Source organism: Bos grunniens, chromosome X, assembly GCF_055505025.1.
Source record: "Bos grunniens cultivar Pamir isolate PY7600 chromosome X, Bosgru_T2T1.0, whole genome shotgun sequence".
Taxonomy (NCBI): Eukaryota; Metazoa; Chordata; class Mammalia; order Artiodactyla; family Bovidae; genus Bos; species Bos grunniens.
In genome coordinates this window covers 44,850,732-44,877,473 of record NC_141194.1, presented here as the reverse complement: position 1 = coordinate 44,877,473, position 26,742 = coordinate 44,850,732, and the positions used below count along the sequence as shown (strand labels likewise).

The 26,742-nt window shown below is 43.0% G+C and overlaps 1 protein-coding gene and 1 long non-coding RNA gene across 28 annotated transcripts in view; one reads left to right on the top strand and one right to left on the bottom strand.

The window, feature by feature from the left end:
• Window positions 1–8,889, bottom strand: part of ZNF674 (zinc finger protein 674) — a 34,695-nt gene extending 25,806 nt beyond the window's left edge. For 2 of the 22 annotated variants that reach the window (XM_086387531.1, XM_086387539.1), the window contains exons 1-6: window positions 8,286–8,421; window positions 7,217–7,325; window positions 5,845–5,913; window positions 5,241–5,283; window positions 3,296–3,422; window positions 2,911–3,009 (exon numbers count right to left, since the gene is read on the bottom strand). In XM_086387531.1, the coding sequence (XP_086243657.1) occupies window positions 2,911–3,009; window positions 3,296–3,422; window positions 5,241–5,255 (241 nt within the window). In that variant the 5' untranslated portion in view covers window positions 5,256–5,283; window positions 5,845–5,913; window positions 7,217–7,325; window positions 8,286–8,421. Of the gene's footprint in view, window positions 1–2,910; window positions 3,010–3,295; window positions 3,423–4,152; window positions 4,241–5,240; window positions 5,773–5,844; window positions 5,924–7,216; window positions 7,326–8,277; window positions 8,422–8,833 lie in introns of those variants that run through there. The other 20 variants (XM_086387528.1, XM_086387537.1, XM_086387535.1 and 17 more) reach the window with 18 other exon arrangements.
• LOC147340241 (uncharacterized) overlaps window positions 8,401–26,742 on the top strand; it is a 103,212-nt gene continuing 84,870 nt past the window's right edge. For 4 of the 6 annotated variants that reach the window (XR_015158888.1, XR_015158886.1, XR_015158889.1 and 1 more), the window contains exons 1-2: window positions 8,401–8,518; window positions 16,082–16,189. This is a non-coding gene — a long non-coding RNA (uncharacterized LOC147340241). Of the gene's footprint in view, window positions 8,519–15,197; window positions 15,298–16,081; window positions 16,190–26,742 lie in introns of all 6 variants that reach the window. The other 2 variants (XR_015158890.1, XR_015158891.1) reach the window with 1 other exon arrangement.

Here is a 26,742-nt window from a genome sequence, read left to right as displayed (position 1 = left end):
TGACATGCCTGTGGGAGTATTTAGGTGTGAAGTGTACTGATATCCACAACTCACTTTGAAATGCATTCCACACACACAAAAAAAGGGAGACTGATGGAAGAAGAGAGGAATTAGCACACAGATAGGCAATAAAGCAAATACAGCAAAACATTCATTGTAGAATCTAAATGGTATTACATGGATGTTCAAACTATAATTATTTTGCTTGTTTTGTCTGAAAATTTTTATAATAAAATGTTGAAGGGAAAAAGACACTGATACAGAACAGCAAAGTAAACCCAAAGAAGTAGAAATGGAAATAAATGTAAAAGGAGAAATCAACAAAATGGAAAACACAATAAAGAAAATTAACAAAGGTAGTTCTTTCTGTGAAAACCTCAACAAATTGAAAATAATAAATATGACAGCAAGGCTACTCTTGATATGTGGATCCTGACAGAAGATTTTTATTATCTCTGAACAATCCGAGAATTTATGAGATCTGTCAGAGATTTCATCCAGGGCCCAGAGGAAAATATAAGCCCTGAAGTAGCTTGAAGAATGGAGGAATGGGGGAAGAGAACCAAGCTATCCAGTAGTGAGGCTGTGTGCTCTTATTTACTATCCCATCTGACCCATGCTCCTGGGTGATGGCCTTGCTAAGTCTCACAGTCCTTTGAACTTCTGTCAGCAGACATTTAAAGCAATGAATCTGAACTAGACATGGATATCAGAACTATCTGGAATGTGACAATGCACATAAGTAGGCCTCCACAGGTGATACACCTCTGGTTGACAACCATTACATATATTCCATATGGCTAATAACAACAATACAAAGAGTGATAACATATATTGAGAACTTCCTTTATTTCTACACACATTTTTTTGGTGCTTGACATTTATCAATGCATTAAATTCTGTCAGTCCTGTAAGTTCTAGCCTTTAGCCCCATTCTACAAACAGGCAAAGAGCAGCTAAGTCACGTGTACAAAGTGACAGCTTGTGAGTGAAGAAGCTAGAATCTGAATCTAGGCTGTGAGCTCCGAAGTCCAAGCTCTTCACCACTGGGCTATGGAAGAATAACAAACCTCCTTCCTCTGCCCCAGTCCAAAACAATCAAAGCAATACTTACTTAGTGCCTCTACAGCCCCACACCTGGATGAGTGAGAATAAGATATGGACTCTTGCCTCTAGGGGTTTGTGTTCCAGGTAGAAAATTAAGCCACAGGCTTTTGGCTACGGTTTAAAGAAAGTTACCAACTGGAATGCAAAAACAGAAGCTTAGCAATGTTGCTGAAAGTTACATAGATAGCCAACAAAGAAAGGAAAAATAAAAATTTAATGAACATTGTGAAGCCCTGCAGAGCAGAAGACCAAGGTTAATTGAACTAAATCCTTATTTTTCACAGGAGGGAAAGCGAACAGAGAAATATAGGTGTGAAGGTATTCCCTGGACCTTTGGAGATGCTCATCAGAGGAATTAGAAACCTTGAAAAGAAGCTGCCCTTGGAGGTGTGACTGCAAACGCACTGAAATTACTTCATATCCCAGACTGTTCTGCACACTCAGACTCAACATGGGAAATGTGTCTTCAAAGGGTGGAAGCTGCCTTTGAGTCTGTGCTTCCTCCTTCCACAATTAATATTGAAATAAGAATGAGACTCAATTCCTGGAAACACTGGAAGCAGGAAAAAGCAGGCCATCTGCAGACCAGAAACCCTGATGAATCTCTATGGAGCAGCAGATATGGGATTGATTGATAAAGAGGAAACTGTAGGTCAAAATGTCCCTGGGAGAAGGTTCAGGGATGCTCTGAGTGAGAGGGTGCACCTGCCAGGCAGGAGTGGACTCTAGGGAAGCCATCTAGAGAGTCACCTGGAATCAGCTGGGCCTGTCTGACTACAGCTGCAGCCATGAAACTAATCTCTGAACAGCTGTTGAAAAGCAGATGCAGATTCAGTAAAGCTGAAATGGATCCCAAATCTGCACTTCTACTCTGAGCCCAGGCCATGCCCAGGCTGCTGGTCCATGGAGTGCAGTGAAGGGTAACCACCAAGAGTGGGAGAGAAAAAGACGAAGAGCAATGTCTCGAGACTTCCTCGGTCACCATAAGGGACCCTGAGCAAAAACAAACAAACAAACAGGAAAGCAGACAGTGCTCACTGAAGCATGCCACTGTGTAAGTAATATGCTCTCAGGTTTACTTATTTTAATAGACAGAGATAATACAAAAGACAAAAGAGTTAAGCAGGAGGGAAGTATTGATAAGAGGAGGAATCTGACAACAGGTGGAATCAAGTTAGATTTGGAATGGCCTGAGAGAAATAAGCAAACAGAAATCTGTGTGAAGTTGACACTGTTTAGCCTCAAACTGAGAACAGACAAGGACACAGTGGTACCTGGCCTGGTAGAGCTGAAGGTCACTAAGCAAAGCTCTTTTGTCCATCCCAACTCCAATAAATTAATAAACCAGGCAGGATAATTTCCCTGAGGTAAAAGACACTGCATTTCAGACTTTAAGGGCCCACAATATGCCAAATAAAGAGGAAAGATCATCCTTTCATCTGCTTGGCTTCTGATGAACATGTGAATACCCAAGAGAGAAGGTTTAACAGCTTTCAGAAAGGGGGAGGAAGAGGAAAGAGACAAACCTAGGCACATCTCCATATACTGGAGATGCTAGAAGGTGGAGACAGGATCTAGAGAACAATAGCAGCTGCCTCTTTCTGAACCCCAAGAATAAGGGGCTGCAGAGGGGTGGCAGGTGGGACATCATGTAGCTATCACAGCAGCTTGTTCCATCAGCCCTCAGTTGTGTCTCCAAGCCTGGGGCTTTTAGACAAGTTCCTGGGCATGCCGCTGAGGCCAAGATCTCCCTGAGCCGTGAAGGTCCCCTTATCTGGCCCAGCTGGCCTGGCATGGGCTTACCTGGACAGCTCCATATCACGCTTTCTCCAGCTGCTATCCTGGCTTCCTCTTCTCCTTGTCCCAACCTGAAGATCCCATTTGGCTGGGCCACAAGGTATCCTGTTGAGGGGAAATGACAGAGGACTTGGTTATGAACACCTGCAGCATCCCAGAACCAAGGCCCATTCTTGCAGGGTGGAGATAGTCTGGCTTTGGTGACTGCCCTGTGAGCCTAGCCAGTGGGCCCTCAGTGCAGACCATCCACAGAGAAGGCGAGAGCATGACCATTCCTGACCGGGAGCCTGAGGCCTGCCTCATTCAGGGCCCAGATGCCCCTGAGCTGCAGCAGCCCAGAGAGGGAAACACGAGGGGTTGTGTTCCAGTCACCCTGTGGCGGGTTCCTCACCAACGGAGACCAGGTGGCTGTAGTTCTCCAGCATGACATCCCTGTGGAGGTTCTTCTGAGCAGCATCCAGCTGCTGCCACTCCTCCTGTGTGAAGTCCACAAACACGTCCCTGAAGGTCAATGTTTCCTGCAACAACACACTTCTCCTTAGCCCACTGTCACAACAAGGCGGGGTGGTGGTGGGGGGGAGAGTTGGGGGGCAGAGCACTGGCATCCCTCTACCCAGAGGGTAGAGGCCAGATATATTGCTAAATATCCTCCAATGCACATGGCACCCCTCCACAACATAGCATTATGTGACCCAAAGGTCAAGAGTGCTGAGGTGAGAAAAGCTAAGGTTGATCAAACACACAGTGAAATGGAATGGCCACAGAAAGGACTAGAATGTGCTATATGTGAAAAGGAAGAAAATAAAAGAAAGGGGGATTCTTCCATCGAGACAAATAAATATGCACACACGATTTCTGGCAGCATGCATGAAATATGAAGGAGATATGGAAACAGGGTGAGAAGGAAAATTATTTTTCACCTTTTGTTGAACAAAGTGTTTGTTTGAATGTTTTACCATAGGTACAGAGTAATTTTTAAAAAATGCTCAATTCAATTTATTAATGCTCTATTCAGAACACATTTTTAGAATTTCCGCATCCATATTCTTAAATAAAAATGGTCTTTCGCTTTTTACTTTTCTGTAGTAACTTCCTCGAATTTAGGTGGCATCATAGCATGAACTGGATTCCTTCTAACCTTTCAACAACAGCCTAGAAGAGTTGAACACAGAAATTATCTGGTATTTAAAATTTTGTGAAAGTACAATCAGTCCAGGATTTGGGAAAGCAAATTTAAAGTGTGAATACCTTTGGTTCAAAAATTCTTCCAGGTGTACTCTCCATAAATACCTGTACTAGTGGGCCAACAGATACATATAAAGTGGTTCATGAGGCACTGTTTACAATAGAAAAATAAAACAAAAAAACTCAAATATTCATGAAGAGAGAAATAGTTAAATGAGACATCCATACCATGAAAAAGGAACTGAAACAGTTTCTATGTACTGATGGGGAACAACACTCATAATATAATCAAGGGGGAAAAGCAAGATGGGTATGGGGGTGTGATGGCATTTGAGAAAAAATACACATTACATGTACCTCTGCTGCTGCTGCTAAGTCGTTTCAGTCATGTCTGACTCTGTGCGACCCCACAGATGACAGCCCACCAGGTTCCCCCATCCCTGGGATTCTCTAGGCAAGAACACTGGAGTGGATTGCCATTTCCTTCTCCAATGCATGAAAGTGAAAAGTGAAAGTGAAGTTGCTCAGTCCTGTTGGACTCTTCGAGACCCCACGGACTGTAGCCTACCAGGCTCCTCCATCCATGGGATTTTCCAGGCACAAGTATTAGAGTGGGTTACCATTTCCTTCTCCAACATGTACCTCTATTTTTAGTTAATTAAACTGAAGTAAATGCATCTACAGCACCTTATCAACAAACTGCTAACAGTGGGCATCTCTGAGGAAGAATGTGGTACTGGGGGAAGAAATAGGGATCTTTTGGATACTGTTTATTTTATGCATATTAGAACATGAGACACTTTCACAATTTTAAACATAATGAAAAGGCAAAAAGTGAACTGAAAGTGAATAGAAAAAGCAAGATAAGTTTATGCATTTAAGCAATTTTCTTTGAGAAGGCAAAAATATGAAGCACAGTTCCAAGAGTAAGAAGTAGACAAAAATGTCTTTTCCTCTCTATCTTGTTCCTTTTTTTTTTCCTTTTTGGTGAAAAGAGGAAGGACTGGAGAAACCTGAGGTGGATGACAGGTTGAGCAGAAAACAGCCAGAGCTGAGGGAACTAACAGATATTTTTTCAAGGTTACCATATAATTTCCTAATTGCTGCCTCAAATTAACTGGAAACAAAGTAGGGGTAAATTAGGAACTTACCTGGGACATGACCATCAGTCCTGCTCAGACCAAGGATGGAGATCTAGGAAGGCAGAATCAGGAGGGTTGAGGTCATTGCACACAGCCCTGAGACCACCATCACCAACCTAATAACAATCACCCCTGCCCCACAGTGAGGATGATCAGAACAGAAGGCTTGGTAGCTCCAGGCTGTTCCCTTGGCTAAGATCCCATGATTTTGCACAGTCTCATGGGAATTGATTTTCTCTCCCTAGACAGATATATGACTTGTGTTTAAAGACTTCTACTCAGAAGCCATTAACAACCTGATATTTCCTTTCTCTCAAGAATTCTATGCCTGGGAATTTATCATAATTTATTTGCAAAGATGTTAACTTTAGGTGTTTCCACCATTCAACAATCTGGAAGCAACTAAACCTCCAGTAAAGGGGACTCAAGTTTAAAAAAAATAAGACACACAAAATGGGAAATACCACATGGGCTTTAAAAATGCAACGGAATCCTGTTCTCATGTCTTAACATATTTAAAAGTAGGTTACCAGAAAGCAGGTGGGTGGGATCTCCTTTGTTAAGCTATATGCATGTACTGAAGAACATCTATTAAAATGTTGACCCTGCTTACCTTTGAGGGTTGATTTCACCTTTCCTTTTTTGCTTACTTGCATTTTATCACTTTTGACAATATTAATTACTAGTAAAATAAAAAGGAGAAATCATTACAAATCACCTAATTATCACACTGAGCCCTTGAAGTGACACACCCTGAGCAGTCTGGAGACAGGGACAACTTGCGGTTTGGAGGAAGGAGACTAACCAGGGCTGAGTGCAGGGCGGAAGGGAAAGGGGTGGAGGGTGAAAGGTAGGGGGATGGAGGGAGGTTAAGGGCCTGGCATTGGTCACGTCCACACGGAACTGGAAACCACTGACCTTGCTCCCTCCCACCCCGGTCCTTCCAGCCCACCAGCTCCCTGTTCCCTCCCTAATACTTCCTTATTTCCCATCATGGCCATTTGATTGCCAAGCTCTTCCTTATTTGGCAGTTTTCAAAACAAATTTTCAGCAAGGAGCTTTTGTCAACCACTGCCACTCTAGCAATCCCTGCCTTAGTATCAGAACCACAGGGTTCAGCAAGATGGAGCTTAATGAGTCATGCTTCCAGACCCAGTTACTAGCATGAAAATGGGGTAGCATAGTTAGGTGATGGCTACCTAGAGACTACTCTGAGATTTCACAGACATGCAGAAACCAAAAACATTTAGTCATTTAGTCAGGGCAGAGGAGATTCAACATTTCTGCTATAGACAAGTGGATTGTTCCTACTATGGGACTGACTGAAATAGCCCACAGCACAAGAGGGGAGCACAAATGTTGTGTGCACAAATGTGTTAAGAGTGGAGAAAGTCCTGGGAGGTAGGGAGTCAATCTTTCCAGCCTGATCATGTCCTTGCTAGCACTACCACAGGGCAGCATCCCTCCATCCATCCATAACTTTCATCTCTCTCCTGCAATAGAGGTTCAACTGACCACCATGACATAGCTCTTGATGGTGGCTAGAAGTCTTGCTCTCTTTCAGCTGAAGGAAGGGACAGAGGGCACTGCAGGTTCAGTTCTTCTAGAACCTGCTATACTGTGAGCCACTTTCCTCTAACTAGAGCATTTGAGTCTGTCCTGTGGATCTCCCCACTCTGCCCTGAGGTCTGGTCTGGTGCTTCTCTTCCAACTCCCCTCAGAGAAGCTGTCTTTTTGGGGTTTAGGGTTTTTTGTTTTTTCGGTCTGGCTGCTCAGCTTGTGGGATCTTAGTTCCCTTACCAAGGATCGAACCCTGGACCCTCAGCAGTGAAAGCATAGAGTCCTAACCACTGCACCACCAGGGAATTCCCAAATGAGCTGTCTTATTACTAAGGAGGCAGGACCCAAGGATTCAAAGACAAAAATACCTTTGCTAGGACCTTCCCTTCAGGACCATGTCTCTACCTTCAACCAGGCAAACTCACCTCCTTTTGAGGTCTCAGACTGGGTCTTCTGTAGACTAACTAAGGAAGCCCACGGTAGATCAGCTGGCATCTGAAGCTGGTGAGCTGTTGGCTGTTATGAACCCTGACCCTGGAAAGGGAATGACCACATAGGAGATGCAGTTAGCAAAGTCTATGATGGAGCAAAGTTGAGAAAAATCCAAATGTTTCCCTTGACACTAGAAGGCACAGTGCCTCCCTCTAGTTTTAAAAATTGACATTAGTAAGCTCAGTTACCACCACCATTAGATAAAGAGCTAGGCACTGCCTTACTTCCTAAGAGTCTGGGCTCTGGAATGAAGCTGACCACCTGCTCTGCTGCTTTTCTTCGGTTAATAACAGAGGTGAGTGCCTACTATGCCTGTTCTACATGAACAGAGTTCCCCCATCTTGAGGAGCCATATTCTTAGCAGGGGAGAGACAATAAGCAATAAAGTTGATAAATTCAAGGTATGTTAGTTAGAAACACATAAATAGTATGCTGAAAAAAAGAACAAGGATCCCCCTAGTTTACTGTGTGACTTGGGCCAAGTGTCCGAGCCTTTCTGTTCTTGCTTTCTCTCTGTAAAATGAAGAGAATCATCGTGCCTACTCATGGGGCTATTGTGATGACTAACGTGAAACAATGCTGTCTGGTATTCACTACGCACTAAGTAAACAGTTGGGCTTCCCTCATAGCTCAGTCGGTAAATAATCTGCCTGCAATGCAAAAGACCCGGATTCGATTCCTGGGTTGGGAAGATTCCCCTGGATAAGGAAATGGCAATCCACTCCAGTATTCTTGCCTGAAAACTCCCATAGACTGAGGCGGGCTACAGTCCATGGGGTCACAAGAGCCGGACAGGACTTAGCGACTAAACCACCACCAAGTAAACAGTTGCTAAAGGAATCAATTAATGAATCATTCGCTCGTTAACTCCGTAGTCCCCTCCCCGCCCCACAGCCCTGTCACTCAACACCCCCCGGGCGCGAGCTCATTACCCACGGCCCACGGCCCCTCCGACCTCCCCATCCAGCCCGTCCCCAATTTCGCCTCCCCTTACTAAACTACCAGGAACCCGAGGTCTGAGGGCGTAAAAACCCGAGGTCTGAGGGCGTAAAACAGCCAGCGCCAATTCGCACCGCCCTCGGGGTGAGCAGAACACTTCCGCTCCCCGTTGCCCTGGGAGCCCAAGTGCTGCGCACGCGCAGGCGGGAGATGAGGGGGCTGGGGGGATGGCAAGACAGCCAATGGGCAACATGGCGCCTTTCAGGGACGCTGGTTCTGACGTGGCTCCCTCTGAGGTTAGATGAAGCGACGAGGGAGTGCGACCATTTTCCGCGACGAGTCGTACGAAAGGCTGGGACGTGGAGGGTGGGGAGCGTCGTGGGGGGTGGGGAGCGTCTCGGGAGGCGGGAGGCAAGCGGCCTCCGCGCAGACTGTCGTAGTGGAGCCGGGTCCACTGCCTCCGAGGCCTGCTCTCCCCGTCCTCTTGCGCCGCCGGGCCTCCTTGTGGCTGTGCTCCCTGGGGAGTTCCCATCCCTCCATCCCGCAAAGCCACGGTCTCCTCTTTCTTTAGATCATCAGAATAAGAAGCCTCAGCGATAACTACAACCTACATGAGTGCGGCCATCTTGGAGGCGGGGCCGGCCCGTTGGAACCGGGCTCTGGTGTCAGGTCAGGGATCAGAGAGCAGAGGTCAGGCACAGTTCAAGAAGCTGCCTGGAGCAGCGGATGGGGGCCAGGTTGCTGGGCCGGCAGCATGCACGAATGAAGAAACCATGATGCCTGATTCTCCTGAAATAAATCGAAGAGTTCTGGTTTCTTGGAGCCTGGGGGTCTTTGGAGAACCTGGGTTTTGCCCATTTTGAAAATGCAGCATAAAGTGGGGGAGAACGGTTTCTCTGATGATGCCAGCCTGTGGCAACGTGGTCTGCTAAAAAAGCCTGTAGTGCTCTTCAGGAAAGTTTTCTGTTTCTTGTCAGGGTCTTGAGGAGAGAGGCTAAGTGTGTGCTGTGTGCCTGTGGCACTTCCCTGGTTGCAAGCAGAACTTGGTCTGGGCAGGGCAGAATCTGGGCTCAGGATGCCCACTCCTGTGCTACAGCCAATATCTGCCAGGCACTGTTGAAAGATAGAAGTGAGGAAAGCAGTCATGGCATCCAGCATACATTTATTTATTCTTCCATATGAACACATTGCTTTCTCCCTCTCTTTCCCTTTGCCCCTGTGAGTTAATTGATACTCCCAGGGTAGTTGGATGAATCATAGCCCAAATCTACAACCTGGACATCTCCTGGGAATTGACTCTGTCCCAGTCTTGTGTAGAAGTCCTAAAAGAGTCTATTTACTGTCATGTGAGTGGGGACTCCCCGCCCCATGAATTCTTTGTGCATTTTTAAATGATGGCCAGATTTGGGGATCCTAACCTGTCTAGTTCCAGAAGAAGTGACCTGATAACCTTTTCTGACAACACTGTCAAGAGGCAAGAGAAATTTAATAGAGTTAGTGTGATAGTGTCCCTAGGACAGTAGAGAAACCCCTAGTTGCAGAAAGACCTGGTCTTTTGTCCTGGTCAGACTCTCCCCGTATCCTGACTTGGCAGGAATGAGTGTTCACACAGAAAGAAGGGGCTGGTGAAGGACGTGTGGTTGTTCACACAGTGACAATTTTTTCTAGTGTGACTTGGGCATCCAGGATCCAGGAAACACGCCAAGGTATTCTTCTAGCCCACACTCTGCCCAGCTGTTAAGACCTTTCTGTCCATAGAAGAGAAGGTTTGGCTCCACCACTTACTGGCCATTTGAGCCTCGTTTACATCATAGCTAAAGACCACCCATCCAAACAGTTCTCATGATTACTTGAAGGAACATCTCTAGAACTCCAAACCCAGGACTTTGCCCACAGCAGGCACATGGCAATTGGTGGCAGCATTTGCTGTCCTCTCCCCAACACTAGGGAGCATGCTAGTCCCCATTACTGCTCCTTCCTGCACTGTGGACTTCCACTTTGCCACCACCCTTGTCCAGGATCACCACTCATACCCAACTGAAAACATTTCTAAATGGCAATTAAGTCTCTAATTATTAATAAGTTAAAATTCATTGTAAATGGTAACTCCAGAAGGTCCCAGTTACTCAAACCCTTATATTCCAAAGAAAAGCCTGTCTGATGAAGACTGGTCCTTGTCCACTCCTGGGAAGCCACCCCAAAGACCCTGGCATGTTCTGCCTAGTAGGGTATTTCAGTATTCCAGCCCTCTCTGTTTCATTTGACCAGGTAGCTCCTGCTAACAGTGTAATTTATGATGAGCGTCTTTTTTGTGTCTGAGGCCCTGGGCCATGCTGTGTTCATTTGACATCTGGGGGCTGTAGACTGAGTAGCTGAAGTGGTCACATGGAAGCTGCATGCCTGCATGCCTGACCTCCAGTACAATCCCTGGACCCCTAGTCATGGCTGAACTTCCCTGATTGGTGACACTGCATGCGTTGTCACAGATCATTTCTGGGAGAATTAAGTGTTGTCCATGTGACTTGTTTGGGAGAGAACAACTGGATTTCACAACTGGTTCCATTGGACTTCACCCCTGCGCCTTTCCCTTTGCTGATTTTACTTTAACTGTCATAAATCAACTATGTATATAACAATTCAGTAGGACTCCCAGACTCTGAGAAGTCATAACAGTGTTTCCAAGTCCTGAGTCATCCTAGGGAATCATCCAGCCATGGGGACCCTGCACACATTGTCCCTGTAGATTCCCAGGTTGGTTGTTACAACCATCCCAGTGGGTGGGGCTCGTGAATCCACTCTGTGCCCTCAGCAGTACATCTGCTTGGTGTTTGTGAGGAGGTGGCCAACCTAAGGAGCAGCACTCGGAGAGCAAGGCCGGGATTTTCCTACCTCTGAGGAGCAGAGGTCCTGAGGATGTGCATTGGGCAGCAGCTATTGATGTTCAGTCGCTCAATCACGTCCAACTCTTTGAGATCCCATGGACTGCAGCACACCAGGCTTCCCTGTCCTTTACCATTTACTGGAGCTTGTTAAAACTCATGTCCATTGAGTTGGTGATGCCATCCAAATATATCATCCTCTGTCGTCCCCTTCTCCTCCTGCCTTCTATCTTTCCCAGCATCAGGGTCTCTTCCAATGAGTCAGTTCTTCACATCAGGTAGCCAAAGTATTGGAGTTTCAGCCTCATCATCAGTCCTTCCAATGAATATTCAGGACTGATTTCCTTTATGATGGACTGGTTTGATCTCCTTGCAGTCCAAGGGACTCTCAAGAGTCTTCTCCAACACCACAGTTCAAAAGCATCAATTCTTCAGCGCTCAGCTTTCTTTATAGTCCAACTCTCACATCCATACATGACTACTGGAAAAAGCATAGCTTTGGCTATACAGACCTTTGTCAGCAAAGTAATGTGTCTGTTTTTTAATACACTGTCTAGGTTTGCCTAGTGGCAGCTGAGGGAGCTTGTTTTCTTGCTGAGCTGTAGGGTTCTGCTGAAGGTCCCTGGTACCTCCCTCTTCCTGGAAGTCTTCCCTGCAATGACTGTGGGGACAGGTCTGTTGAGCAATGCCTTGATGACATTCTGCTTTTTGAACTGCATGAGTTTCTGTAGGAAAAGGGAAGGCCAATTCAAGTGTTCATCTCCTGGGTGGACTGAATAGCTCTCTGAGCCGCTACTCCTGCAGATTTCCCGCAGGCAGGAATATGTGTGGAGTGAGTGGAGCTGGAATAGACAAAGTGGGAATCGAACCCAGGGGACTGGTTGATGGCTCCAAAATGGTAGCATGAAGCCAGTCTCATGGATGTCTGATGGCCTAGAGGTTAGAACCTCAGCCTTTGGATGTTTGTGTCCTTCAGCTGAGAAGGGTGTGCACCATGAAAACCCCATAAGGAATAAGGTCTCTTTGTGTTCTTAAAAGATGCTGTAAGAAGCCAGTGTGTAATAATATGTGCTGTGGACTTAGGCTGTGCTAGGCACTGTCCTATGTTATTTATATTCACTTCTAACTTAAAATTATTATTAGAATCCCTCGTTATTAAACTATACTTTCCAGATAAGGAAACAGAAGGGTGTGCATGTCAAGTGACTTACTGAAAGCTTCACAGCTAGTAAATGAAATAAACAATTAAGATTAGGCAGTTTGGCTCCAGAATATATACCATTAACCTCTACTCCATTCAGTGGTTATGAGAGCAACCTCAATTAAGAATAAGGTTGAGAGTGGTTACATATTTTGGTGAATTGTGTAGAGCAAGTAAAGGGCAGAACTCAAAGTAGAGCCTAGGTCTCCTGACTGCAAATCCCATTCTTTATTTTCAAGCTGACAGTGGTCTTTTCCCCCACGCCTCTGGATCAGTACATCTGAGACTTGAAGGCACAGAGGGATCCCCTTGGGATTAAATTGCAGACTCTGAGTCAGTAGTTATGTGGTGGGCCTTGAGAGTCTGTGTTTCTAACGAGCTCCCAGGTGGTGCTAATGTACTGGTCCTCAGAATATACACCTTGAATCCAAATAAGGTTTCTCAGACCCTCTAGTTTAGCAGCTATGACTCCTGCTTGACACACAGAGACACAGATGTAATCAGGGATGAGGGATAGGATTGGGGTGCTCTCTGATTATCAGTACTGATGCTTCTCACTAATTTCCTTCTGAGTTTGAAGACTCTCAAGCCGATGGAGGGAAAGGAAGCTTCAGAGAGTTGTTAATAGGCTGAGACTAGGACCTAATCTACTTGACTTCCCAGCCAATGTTTCTCCCTACTCCTTCCCTCCCTCTGTTGTACAGGACCTTCTGAGGGAGGAGAATAGTAAAGGGATGGGTGCTCAATGATGGATTACTTAAGACTTTTTAAGAACCACTGCAGTGATCTCCAATCCAGGCCTCCTTGTCCTCCATGCTGTACAGGTGTCAGCCACTCAAGAGGACCCAGCTGTACTGAGCCCAGGAAAAAGGTCCAAATAGCTCTCTTTGTAAGTCTACATATCTGTGCTGGTAACACCATGGGGAAAATAGACCCTAGGCACCTCTCAGATGCCCACACACACTATTTGTAAGCTCAAATGCCTGTCCACAAACTCCAGGGACTACCAGTAACTACACATATGGAACAAACACTTGTATTAGGCTGAATTAGACCAAAAGATATATATAGATATAGATATAGATATAGATATAGATATAGATATAGATATATAATGGCTCAGACACAATTGCTTTCCTACTTACATAGGAATCAACCATGGAAAGAAGAATGAACTGAAGGAATCAACCTGCCTGACTTCAGACTATACTACAAAGCTACAGTCATCAAGATAGTATGGTACTGGCACAAAGACAGAAATATAGATCAATGGAAGAAAATAGCCCAGAGATTAACCCATGTACCTATCGACACCTTATCTCTGACAAAGCAGGCAAAAATATAAAATGGAGAAAAGACAATCTCTTTAACAAGTGGTGCTGGGAAAACTGGTCAACCGCTTGTAAAAGAATGAAACTAGAACACTTTCTAACACCATACACTAAACTCAAAATGGATTAAATATCTAAATGTAGGACTAGAAACTATAAAACTCTTAGAGGAAAACATAGGCAAAACACTCTCTGACATAAATCACAGCAAGATCTTCCATGACCCACCTCCCAGAGTAATGGAAATAAAAGCAAAAACAAACAAATGGGACCTAATTAAACTTAAAAACTTTTGCACAATGAAGGAAACTGTAAGCAAGGTGAAAAGACAGCCTTCAGAATGGGAGAAAATAATAGAAAATGAAACAGCTGACAAAGAATTAATCTCCAAAATATACAAACAGCTCATGCAGCTCATTACCAGAAAAATAAATGACCCAATAAAAAAATGGGCCAAAGAACTAAACAGACATTTCTCCAAAGAAGACATGCAGATGGCTAAAAAAAAAAAAAAAACATGAAAAGATGCTCAACATCATTCATTATCAGAGAAATGCAAATCAAAACCACAATGAGGTACCATCTCACCCTGGTCAGAATGGGTCCCATCAAAAAGTCTACAAACAATAAATGCTGGAGAGGGTGCTGAGAAAAAGGAACCCTCTTACACTGTTGGTGGGAATGCAAACTAGTACAGCCACTATGGAGAACAGTGTGGGAGATTCCTTAAAAAACTGGAAATAGAACAGCCATACAACCCAGCAATCCCACTGCTAGGCATACACACCAAGGAAACCAGAATTGAAAGAGACTCGTTTACCGCACAGCACTGTGTACAATAGCTGTTTATAATGTTTATTACTGTTTACAGTGTTCATCACAGCACTGTTTACAATAGCTACGACATGGAAGCAACCTAGATGTCCATCAGCAGACTAATGGATAAGAAAGTTGTACATATACACAATGGAATATTACTCAGCTATTAAAAAATGCATTTGAATCAGTTCTAATGAGGTGGATGAAACTGGAGCCTATTATACAGAATGAAGTAAGTCAGAAAGAAAAACACCAATACAGTATATTAACGCATATATATGGAATTTAGAAAGATGGTAACGATAACCCTATATGTGAGACAGCAAAAGAGACGTAGATCTAAAGAACAGACTTTTGGACTCTGTGGCTGATGGCGATGGTGGGATGATTTGAGAGAATAGCATTGAAACATGTATATTACCATATGTGAAATAGATCACCAGTCCAAATTTGATGCATGAAACGGCACTCAAAGCTGGTGCACTGGGACAACCCAGATGGATGGGATGGGGAGGGGGGTAGGAGTGGGGTTTAGAATGTACACCATGGCTGTTTCTTGTCAATGTATGGCAAAAACCACCACAATATTTTAAAGTAATCAGCCTCCAATTAAACTAATTTTTTAAAGAAAGAATAACAAAACAAGAAAAAAAAAATAAACCATGGGTATTCCATAATGACAGATGGCATTCCCCATATGGACCCAGGCTGTTGACATTTCTGCCCTCTTCAACATGATTTCCAGGGAACTCTGGTTGTCATCATTCCAGAAGTGAAAAAGAGAATGGAGGAGTACAGATCAGGAGCCACCACTACCTTTCAGGATCACCATGGTACAGAAAAAGGTCAGAAAGTTTTTTCGGAGACCCAGAGGTCAGAAAACTGCAGAAAATCATTGCTGACAGCACAGGAGTTTCATGGCTCCAGGGTGACTGGGTGATTAACATGTAAGGGAGTCTAGCAGGTGCTGCAAAACTCACATCCGCTTGTGAAAGTGAAAGTTGCTCCGTCATGTCTGACTATTTGTGACCCCATGGACTATACAGTCCATGGAATTCTCCAGGCCAGAATACTGGAGTGGGGAGCCTTTCCCTTCTCTAGGGGATCTTCCCAACCCAGGGATCGAACCCAGGTCTCCCACATTGCAGGCGGATTCTTTACCAGCTGAGCCACAAGGGAAGCCCAAGAACACTGGAGTGGGTAGTCTATCCCTTCTCCGGGGGATCTTCCTGACCCAGGAATCAAACAGGGGTCTCCTGCATTGCAAGTGGATTCTTAACAACTGAGCTATCTGGGAAGCCCACATCTGCTTATAGCAGAAATTAATGCAACACTGTAAATCAACTACAATAAAATGAAAACTAAACTCTCATCTGTTGAAAGATACTTATCTACTTTTCCAGCTAGAGGGGAAGTATGGTTTCTAATTCCCTTCTCCCTTCCAAATTTCATGCAGAGAGCTCACATTGGCAAGGGAGTCTGAGAACTCTCATCTCAATGCTTCCAGTCTCTTCAGCACAGGGGAGGGGATGGGTGGGAGTGTCAACGGAGTCCCAGCAGACAATACCTGGCACATCTTTGAAAATCCCATTAAAGCTGAAACATTTGTCTCCCTTTTCCTCCTTCCAGACTACCAGTGTCTCCAGTGACACTCTGCAAACTGAAGAAGCATCAGCTGCTGAAGTGGTTTGTATCATAGAATTTTCTTCTTCTGGCCCTGGATCCTGTGGATATCAGGTGAGTCCTAATCTGTGCCCCCCACTGTGTTTGTGCACCCCACTATGTTTGTACACACTTGTACATGTATGTACTTCTAGGTGTGCAGGTACACACACAAAACCACATCTCTGACAACAGATCCCCAGGTGGAGAGCACTGGGCTCCAAAGCCCTGAGCAGCTTCACAGTGGAAGAGCCCAAAATATTCATAGGTGATAGAGCCAAAGAGGCTTCAGAGAATTGGGAGAAATTCCTGGATTCTGCTCAAATGCTCCTGACCAAGGCTACAGGCATGGGGACATCTGGGTATGGAGTATCCTCCTGGGTACTGAGCTTGGAGTTCGATTCCAATTCCAGGATTTATTTTATATGGTAGCTTTGAGAGCATTCCCTTCAATATAAAGAACCTCCTCCCCTTCCTGAAGGACCAGTCCACTCAGTAAAGACTCAGTGAACAAGAACAAAGTATAAGGAATAAAGATTTCACATTTTCCTAGTTGAGTTCCTATTGGAGGAATTCTTGTGTCACTAATTCTGAACTAGAGGAATCCTTTGCCAGAGAAAATGAAGCTAAAGAACCTAGATCGAGACCAGCAAGTCCATTACCCTTATGCTGCCATTATAGTCTGCCTACACGGCAGCTATGGTTTGTCAATAATTGTATTCTTTCTGATAAGATCAGACAAACTCTTATATTCTTCTCAACAGTATGTTCTAGACTACCTCTACTGGTCAGAGTTGGAAATCATGCTGAAATCTATTTGCCATGCCTGTCCTGGGTCAGCATTCATAGAATCTATTCAATGAAACAGTGGTTCTCTGGCTTATTAAAAATAGTGATGTGATTAAAAGGTTCTCTAATCATGAATGGTATGCTGCAGTCCGTGATGTCACAAAAAACTGAGTGACTGAACAACACAATGGAGTGACTAAGTGACACAACTGAGTGACCGAACAACAATAAATCATGAAAACTTGGAAAACATTGTTTACACGTGTGTGTGTGTGTGTGTGTGTGTGTGTGTGTGTGTGTGTGTTTTAATGGAGGGACTTCTAGAACCACAAGGATACTAATTTACAAGATAGATCTCTGGTTCAGTTCAGTTCACTCACTCAGTCGTGTCCAACTCTTTGCGACCCCATGGACCGCAGCACACCAGGCCTCCCTGTCCATCACCAACCCCCAGAGTTTACCCATGTCCACTGAGTTGGTCATATCATCCAACCATTTCATCCTCTGTCATCCCCTTCTCCTCCTGCCTTCACTCTTTCCCAGCATCAGGGTCTTTTCAAATGACTCAGTTCTTTGCATCAGGTGGCCAAAGTATTGGGGTTTCAACTTCAACATCAGTCCTTCCAACGAACACTCAGCACTGATCTCCTTTAGGATGGACTGGTTGGATCTCCTTGCAGTCCAAGTGACTTTCAATAGTCTTCTCCAACACCACAGTTCAAAAGCATCAATTCTTCAGCACTCAGCTTTCTTTATAGTCCAACTCTCACATCCATATGTGACTACTGGAAAGATCATAGCTTTGGCTATATGGACCTTTGTCAGCAAAATAATGTCTCTGCTTTTTAATATGTTGTCTATGTTGGTCATAACTTTCCTTCCAAGGAGTAAGCGTCTTTTAATTTCATGGCTGCAATCACCATCTGCAGTGATTTTGGAGCCCCAAAAAATAAAGTCAGCCACTGTTTCCACTGTTTTCCCATCTATTTCCCATGAAGTGATGGGACCAGATGCCATGATCTTCGTTTTCTGAATGTTGAGCTTTAAGCCAACCTTTTCACTCTCCTCTTTCACTTTCATCAAGAGGCTCTTTAGTTCTTCACTTTCTGCCATAAGGGTGGTGTCATCTGCATATCTGAGGTTATTGATATTTCTCCCAGCAATCTTGATTCCAGCCTGTGCTTCCTCCAGCCCAGAGTTTCTCATGACGTACTCTGCATAGAAATTAAATAAGCAGGATGACAATATACAGCCTTGACATACTCCTTTTCCTATTTGGAACCAGTCTGTTGTTCTATGTCCAGTTCTAACTGTTGCTTCCTGACCTGCATACAGATTTCTCAAAAGACAACGCAGGTGGTCTGGTATTCCCACCTCTCAGAATTTTCCACAGTTTATTGTGATCCACACAATCAAAGGTGTTGGCATAGTCAATAAAGCAGAAAGAGATGTTTTTCTGAAACTCTCTTGCTTTTTTGATGATCTAGTGGATGTTGGCAATTTGATCTCTGGTTCCTCTGCCTTTTCTAAAACCAGCTTGAACATCTGGAAGTTCATGGTTCATGTATTGCTGAAGCCTGGCTTGGAGAATTTTGAGCATTACTTTACTAGCATGTGAGATGAGTGCAATTGTGTGGTAGTTTGAGCATTCTTTGGCATTGCCTTTCTTTAGGATTGGAATGAAAACTGACCTTTTCCAGTCCTGTGACCACTGCTGAGTTTTCCAAATTTGCTGGCATATTGAGTGCAGCACTTTCACAGCATCATCTTTCAGGATTTGAAATAGCTCAACTGAAATTCCATCACCTCCACTAGCTTTGTTTGTAGTGATGCTTCCTAAGGCCCCCTTGACTTCACATTCCATGATGTTTGGCTCTAGGTGAGTGATCACACCATCGTGATTATCTGGGTCATGAAGATCTTTTTTTACAGTTCTTCTGTGTATTCTTGCCACCTCTTCTTAATATCTTCTGCTTCTGTTAGGTCCATGCCATTTCTGTCCTTTATCGAGCCCATCTTTGCATGAAATGTTTCCTTGATATCTCTAATTTTCTTGAAGAGCTCTCTAGTCTTTCCCATTCTATTGGTTTCCTCTATTTCTTTGCATTGATCACTGAGAAAGGCTGTCTTATCTCTCCTTGCTATTCTTTGGAACTCTGCATTCAAATGGGTATAGCTTTCCTTTTCTCCTTTGCTTTTCTCTTCTCTTCTTTTCACAGCTATTTGTAAAGCCTCATCAGACAGCCATTTTGCTTTTTTTCATTTCTTTTTCTCGGGGATGGTCTTGATCCCTGTCTCCTGTACAGTGTCATGAACCTCCAACCATTCTTCCTCAGGCACTCTGCCTATCACATCTAGTCCCTTAAATCTATTTGTCACTTCCACTGTATAATCATAAGGGAATTGATTTAGGTCATACCTGAATGGTCTAGTGGTTTTCCCTACTTTCTTCAATTTAAGTCTGAATTTTGCAATAAGGAGTTCATGATCTGTGCCATAGTCAGCTCCCAGTCTTGTTTTTTCTGACTGTATAGAGCTTCTCCATCTTTGGCCACAAAAAATATAATCAATCTAATTTTGGTGTTGGCCATTTGGTGATGTCCACGTGTAGAGTCTTCTTGTGTTGTTGGACGAGGATGTTTGCTATGACCAGTGCATTCTCTTGGCAAAACTCTATTACCCTTTGCCCTGCTTCCTCTGTACTCCAAGGCCAAATTTGCCTGTTACTCCAGGTGTTTCTTGACTTCCTACTTTTGCATTACAGTCCCCTATAATGAAAAAGACATCTTTTGGGGGTGTTAGTTCTAAAAGGCCTTGTAGGTCTTCATAGAACCATTCAACTTCAGCTTCTTAAGCATTAGTGGTCGGGTCATAGACTTGGATTACCATGATACTGAATGGTTTGCCTTGGAAATGAACAGAGATCATTCTGTTATTTCCCAAAGGGTCTATAAAATACAGCATTTTCCAAATGTATTTCACCATAGAACTTTTCCCAGAAAACATGTTGGGAAATTTAAAAAAAAAAAATTATATACGGAATAATAACAGGCTTCTTCAGGGTGACTTGACAGTGGTCTAAGTGGGACCAGTGGCTCCTCCATCCCCCTAATAAAGTGAGGGGCTTCTCATGATCTCAACTTCCCTCAAGGTTGCTGGACATCTCTCGTTTTCAACATGTCTCCTGAACAACCAGCACCCGAGCTCAAATATTTATCCTGTGCTTACTGTGGCACTTTCATGTTCATGGTATGGAAAGGAAGATCGACATAGTGTGGTCCGGGTCTTCCAGCTGCACCCAACCCAAGCATGTCTCTTTATAGGATAAGGAGAGAATGGGACTTGTGCTTTTTGCTCACCCATGTGTCTGTGACTCAGCCTGCCTCAATGTATCTTACTGGTGATTGACTGAACCCTTTTCTTGACAGTGGTACCAAATGTGGAATGAACATGGCAGAAAAGTTGAACTGTTTCATTCGAGGGGTGGGAAGCATATTCTCTGGTGTCAAGGGCAAATCACCACTAGTGCTTATGATATGGCCACAATGTCTGTAAGTCCCCAAAATATTGCCGAATGGGCAATTCATTTGCTTCTTGATGGCTAGTCACCGGGTGGTTAAAATATCTAGGGGCCACAGATGCACAACAGAATGGGCAGATACTTTAGCTATGTTTCTATGAAAAATTGACACTGAGAAACAAGGCTAACCGTTGTTAGATCTCTCAGCTACTCTTCTTTTAAAGATGATGAGAAAGGGACAAGAGCTGCTGCTGCTGCTGCTAAGTCACTTCAGTCGTGTCCGACTCTCTGTGACCCCTGAGACGGCAGCCCACCAGGTTCCCCTGTCCCTGGGATTCTCCAGGCAAGAATACTGGAGTGGGTTGCCATTTCCTTCTCCAATGCATGAAAGTGAAAAGTGAAAAGTTAAAGTGAAGTCACTCAGTCGTGTCCGACTCTGAGCGACCCCATAGACTGCAGCCTACCAGGCTCCTCCATCCATGGGATTTTCCAGGCAAGAGTACTGGAGTGGGGTGCCATTGCCTTCTCGGAAGGGACAAGAGAGGACCCCCCAAATCCGGACACTACTGTGGCAGCTGATGCAGCCCAAACTCTCAGGTTTTATCATCATAGAATGTACCAGATAGAGGACTTTTTGGGAAAGTCAGGTACATGTAAAAATGTGACAATTCATGGATATAAGAAGATATAACACTGATACCATGAAGGGCTGAAGAAATCTTGGGAGATTATGGGCAATTTGTCTAGATTGATCAGTTAATTTTTATTATTCCATTTTCCTTCTATTGACTTGTTAGTTTTTCAGTTTTTAATTATTCTTTTAGTGGTTATGCTAGAGATTATGACATACATCCTCACGTTATTAGCCTTCTATAGACTAATACTTTTACCACTTCCTCCATAATTCAATGATATAAAATATTTTAACTCAATCCCTCCTCATCTAGTGTACTATTGTTGACCTGAATTTTAATTCTATGCATATTTTAAACCTCTCAATGTATTATTATAATTCCTTAATACAGTCAGTGTTCATATAGATTTATCCACATATTTACTTTTTGAAGTATTCTTCATAACTTTTTCACTTTTTATTTTTTAAGGATCAGTATTTCCTAACTTTAAGAAATCTCTTTAGTGTTTTTTTAGTGTAGTCTGCTGGCAATAAGTTGTATCAGTTTTTGACTTTTCTGAAAGTGAAAAGTGAAAGTGAAGTCGCTCAGTCGTGTCTGACTCTTTGTGACCCCATGGACTGTAGCCTACCAGGCTCCTCCGTCCGTGGGATTCTCCAGGCAAGAGTACTGGAGTGGGTTGCCATTTCTTTCTCCAGGAGATCTTCCCAACCCAGGGATTGAACCTGGGTCTCCCGCATTGCAGGCAGACGCTTTACCATCTGAGCCACCAAATAAACTTTATTTCATCTTCATTTAAAAGAGTATTTTCCCTGAGAGTCAAGTCCTGGCTTAGCAGGTACCGTATTTTATTTCAGCACTTTAAAGATATCATTTCATTGTATTTCTTGAAAGTCAGTTGCTCTTCTTATTGTTTCTCCTTTGAATGTAGTGTGCTTTCTTTTCTCTGGCTGCAATTATATTTTCCTTTTTACTGTCTTCTCAGTTTCACTGTGAAGTACCTAGTTATGATTCATTCTGCTTCATTCTGATTCATTCTGCTTCAGATCACTAGTTTTTTTGAATCAATGGCTTGGTATCACTTGTCAATTTTAGTATCTCTTTGATCTGTTATTACTTCCAATTAAACATATACACTATGTCTCTTACACCCTTTCCATTATTTTTCATTCCTTTTTTTGCATAATGCTCCAGCCTGTATGGTGTCTACTAACTCTCTCAGTTCACTAAACTTCTATTAGTGCTATATCTAACATCTATTTTGGGCTTCCCTGATGGCTCAGTGGTAAAGATTCTGCCTTTAGTTCCCTCTCAGCTTCAGTTCTGCTGACCACTGCCAAGGACAGATCGTCTAGTCATCTGTTGCAATCCAAGGAGGCCATTCCATGTGGAAGGCAATAGCGAGTTTCCGCTGAGTCAGAGATCTCCGTTGTGTTCTTGTGCACTGGCTTTTGGAACTCAAGTAAAGGCCCTCTCATTGCAGGTGAAATTCCTCTTGGTAGATCGGACCTAGGCTGGTCTTTGGAGGGAGATCAAGCCCTGAGCCTTTGGAGTGGGAGCACTGAGTCCAAGACCCTTGACAACAAGAAAACTGACTCTAGGGGGTGTCAAATAGTGAGAACCCACACAAAGGAAACCACTTGAATACAAGACTCAGTGTCACCCAACCACCAGTGGCACACTGTGCAGAATGTATCATCTAAACAACAAACAAAACAAAAGTACAAACCCAATCATCAGCAGACAGGATTACTGCCTCACTCTGCCTTGCCCATCAGAGGAAAAAGAAACAAACAAAAACTCAGCACAAATCTCACCCTATATGAAGCTTACACAAACGACTGGACCAACCTTAGGAGGGCAGAAACCTAAAGAAAGAATTCAACCTTGAAGCCTGGGAAAAGGAGACCTCAAACACAATAAGTTAAAAAAAAAATATTGAAAAGGCAGAGAAATACTACACAAATGAAGGAACAAACTAGAAACACAGAAGTCCAAATAAATGACAAGGAAATAGGCAAGCTACCTGAAAAAAAAAATCAGAATAATGACAGTAAAGGTGATCAAAAGCCTTGAAAACAAAATGGAGAAAATGCAACAATCAATCAACAAAGACCTAGAAGAGTTAAAGAATAAACACACAGAGACAACACAATTCCTGAAATTAAAAATACTCTGCTGCTGCTGCTGCTAAGTCGCTTCAGTCGTGTCCGACTCTGTGTGACCCCAGAGATGGCAGCCCACCAGGCTCCCCTGTCCCTGGGATTCTCCAGGCAAAAACACTGGAGTGGGTTGCCATTTCCTTCTCCAATGCATGAAAGTGAAAACGGAAAGTGAAGTTGCTCAGTCGTGTCCGACTCCTAGCGACCCCATGGACTGCAGCCTAACAGGCTCCTCCATCCATGGGATTTTCCAGGCAAGAGTACTGGAGTGGGGTGCCACTGCACTCTAGAAGGAATCAAAAGCAGAATATCTGAAGCAGAAGAAAAAAATCAGTGAGCTGGAAGATAAAATGGTGGAAATAACTTATGAAGAGTAGAATAAAGTAAAAAGAATGGAAAGAACTGAGGATAGTCTTAGAGACCTCTGGGACAATATCAAATGCTCCAACATTCGAATTATAGGGGTCCCAGAAGAAGAAGAGAAAAAGAAAGGATATGAGAAAAAGTTTGAAGAGATTATAGTTGAAAATTTCCCCAACATGGAAAAGGATATAGTCAGTCAAGTCCAAGAGGCACAAAGAGTCCCATACAGGATGAACCCAAGAAAAAACACTCCCAGACACGTACTAATCAAACTAACAAAGATGAAACACAGAAAGAATAAACACAGACTAAAAAAGAAAGAATATTAAAAGCAGCAAGGGAGAAGCAACAAGTAACATACAAGGGAAATCCCATACACTTAACAGCTGATCTTTCAGCAGAAACTCTGCAGGCCAGAAGGGAATGGCAGGATATATTTAAAGTATTTTTATTTATTTAAATTGAAGCCTAATTACTTTACAGTATTGTAGTGGTTTTTGCCAAACATCGATATGAATCAGCCATGGGCACACATGTGTTCCCCATCCAGAATCCACCTACCATCTCCCTCCCCATCCCATCCCCCAGGGTCCTCCCAGTGCACCAGCCCTGAGCACCCTGTCTCATGCATGGAACCTGGACCAGCGATTCACTTCACATATGATAATATACGTGTTTCAGTGCTACCCTCTCAAATTAACCCACCCTTGCCTTCTCCCACAGAGTCCAAAAGTCTGTTCTTTACATCTGTGTCTCTCTTGCCGTTTCGCATATAGGGTCATTGTTACCGTCTTTCTAAATTCCATATATATGCATTAGTATACTATATTGGTTTTTCTTCCTGACTTACTTCACTCTGTATAATAGGCTCCAGTTTCATCCACCTCATTCGAAATGATTCAAATGCATTCTTTTTAATGGCTGAGTGATATTCCATTGTGTATATGTACCACTGCTTTCTTATCCATCCATCAGCCAATGGACATCTAGTTTGCTTCCATGTACTAGCTATTATAAACAATGCTGCAATGAAGATTGGGGTAAACATGTCTTTTTCATTTCTGGTTTCTTCAGTGTGTATGCCTAGCAGTGGGATTGCTGGGTCGTATGGCAGTTCTATTTCCATTTTTTTTAAGGAATCTCCACACTGTTCTCCATAGTGGCTGTACTAGTTTGCATTCCCACCAACAGTGTAAGAGGCTTCCTTTTTCTCAGCACCCTCTCCAGCATTTATTGTTTGTAGACTTTTTGATAGACCATTCTGACCAGCGTGAGATGGTACCTCATTGTGGTTTTGATTTGCATTTCTCTAATAATGAGTAATGTTGAGCATCTTTTCATGTGTTTGTTAGCCATCTGTATGTCTTCTTTGGAGAAATGTCTGTTTAGTTCTATGACCCTTTTTTTTTTTTTTTTTTTACTGGGTCGCTTATTTTTCTGGAATTGAGCTTCAGGAGTTGCTTGTATATTTTTGAGATTAATTCTTTGTCAGTTGCTTTGTTTGCTATTATTTTCTCCCATTCTGAAGGCTGTCTTTTCACCTTGCTGATGGTTTCCTTCGTTGTGCCAAAGCTTTTAAGTTTAATTAGGCCCCATTTGTTTATTTTTGCTTTTATTTCCATTACTCTGGGAGGTGGGTCATAGAGGATCCTGCTGTGATTTATGTCAGAGAGTGTTTTGCCTATGTTTTCCTCTAGGAGTTCTATAGTTTCTGGTCTTATGTTTAGATCTTTAATCCATTTTGAGTTTATTTTTGTGTTTGGTGTTAGAAAGTGTTCTAGTTTCATACTTTTACAAGTGGTTGATCAGTTTTCCCAGCACGTCTCATTAAAGAGATTGTCTTTTCTCCGTTGTATATTCTTGCCTCCTTTGTCAAAGATAAGGTGTCCATAGGTGCATGGATTTATCTCTGGGCTTTCTATTTTGTTCCATTGATCTATATTTCTGTCTTTGTGCCAGTACCATGCTGTCTTGATGACTGTAGCTTTGTAGTATAGTCTGAAGTTAGGCAGGTTGATTCCTCCAGTTCCATTCTTTTTTCTCAAGATTGCTTTGGCTATTCAAGGTTTTTTTTATTTCCATACAAATTGTGAAATTGTTCTATTTCTCTGAAAAATACCATTGGTAGCTTGATAGGGATTGTATTGAATCTATAGATTGCTTTGGGTAGTATACTCATTTTCACTATATTGATTCTTCCGATCCATGAACATGGTATATTTCTGCATCCACTTGTGTCATCTTTGATTTCTTTCATCAGTGTTTTATAGTTTTCTATATATAGGTATTTTGTTTCTTTAGGTAGATTTATGCCTAAGTATTTTATTATTTTCATTGCAATGGTGAATGGAATTGTTTCCTTAATTTCTCCTTCTGTTTTCTCATTGTTAGTATACAGGAATGCAAGGGATTTCTGTGTGTTAATTTTATATCCTGCAACTTTACTATATTCATTAATTAGCTCTAGTAATTTTCTGGTGGAGTCTTTAGGTTTTTCTATGTAGAGGATCATGTTATCTGCAAACAGTGAGAGTTTTACTTCTTCTTTTCCAATTTGGATTCCTTTTATTTCTTTTTCTTCTCTGATTGCTGTGGCTAAAACTTCCAAAACTATGTTGAATAGTAGTGGTGAGAGTGGGCACCCATGTCTTGTTCCTGACCTTAGGGGAAATACTTTCAATTTTTTACCATTGAGAATAATGTTTGCTGTGGGTTTATCGTATATGGCTTTTATTATGTTGAGGTATGTTCCTTCTATTCCTGCTTTCTAGAGGGTTTTTTAAAATCCTAAATGGATGTTGAATTTTGTCAAAGGCTTTCTCTGCCTCTGTTGAGATAATCATATGGTTTTTATCTTTCAATTTGTTAATGTGGTTTATCACATTGATTGATTTGCAAATACTTAAGAATCCTTGCATCCCTGGAATAAAGCCCACTTGGTCATGATGTATGATCTTTCTGATATGTTGTTGGATTCTGTTTGCTAGAATTTTGTTAAGGATTTTTGCATCTATGTTCATCAGTGATATTGGCCTGTAGTTTTCTTTTTTTGTGGCATCTTTTTCTGGTTTTGGTATTAGGGTGATGGTGACCTCATAGAATGAGTTTGGAAGTTTACCTTCCTCTGCAATTTTCGGGAAGACTTTCAGTAGGATAGGTGTT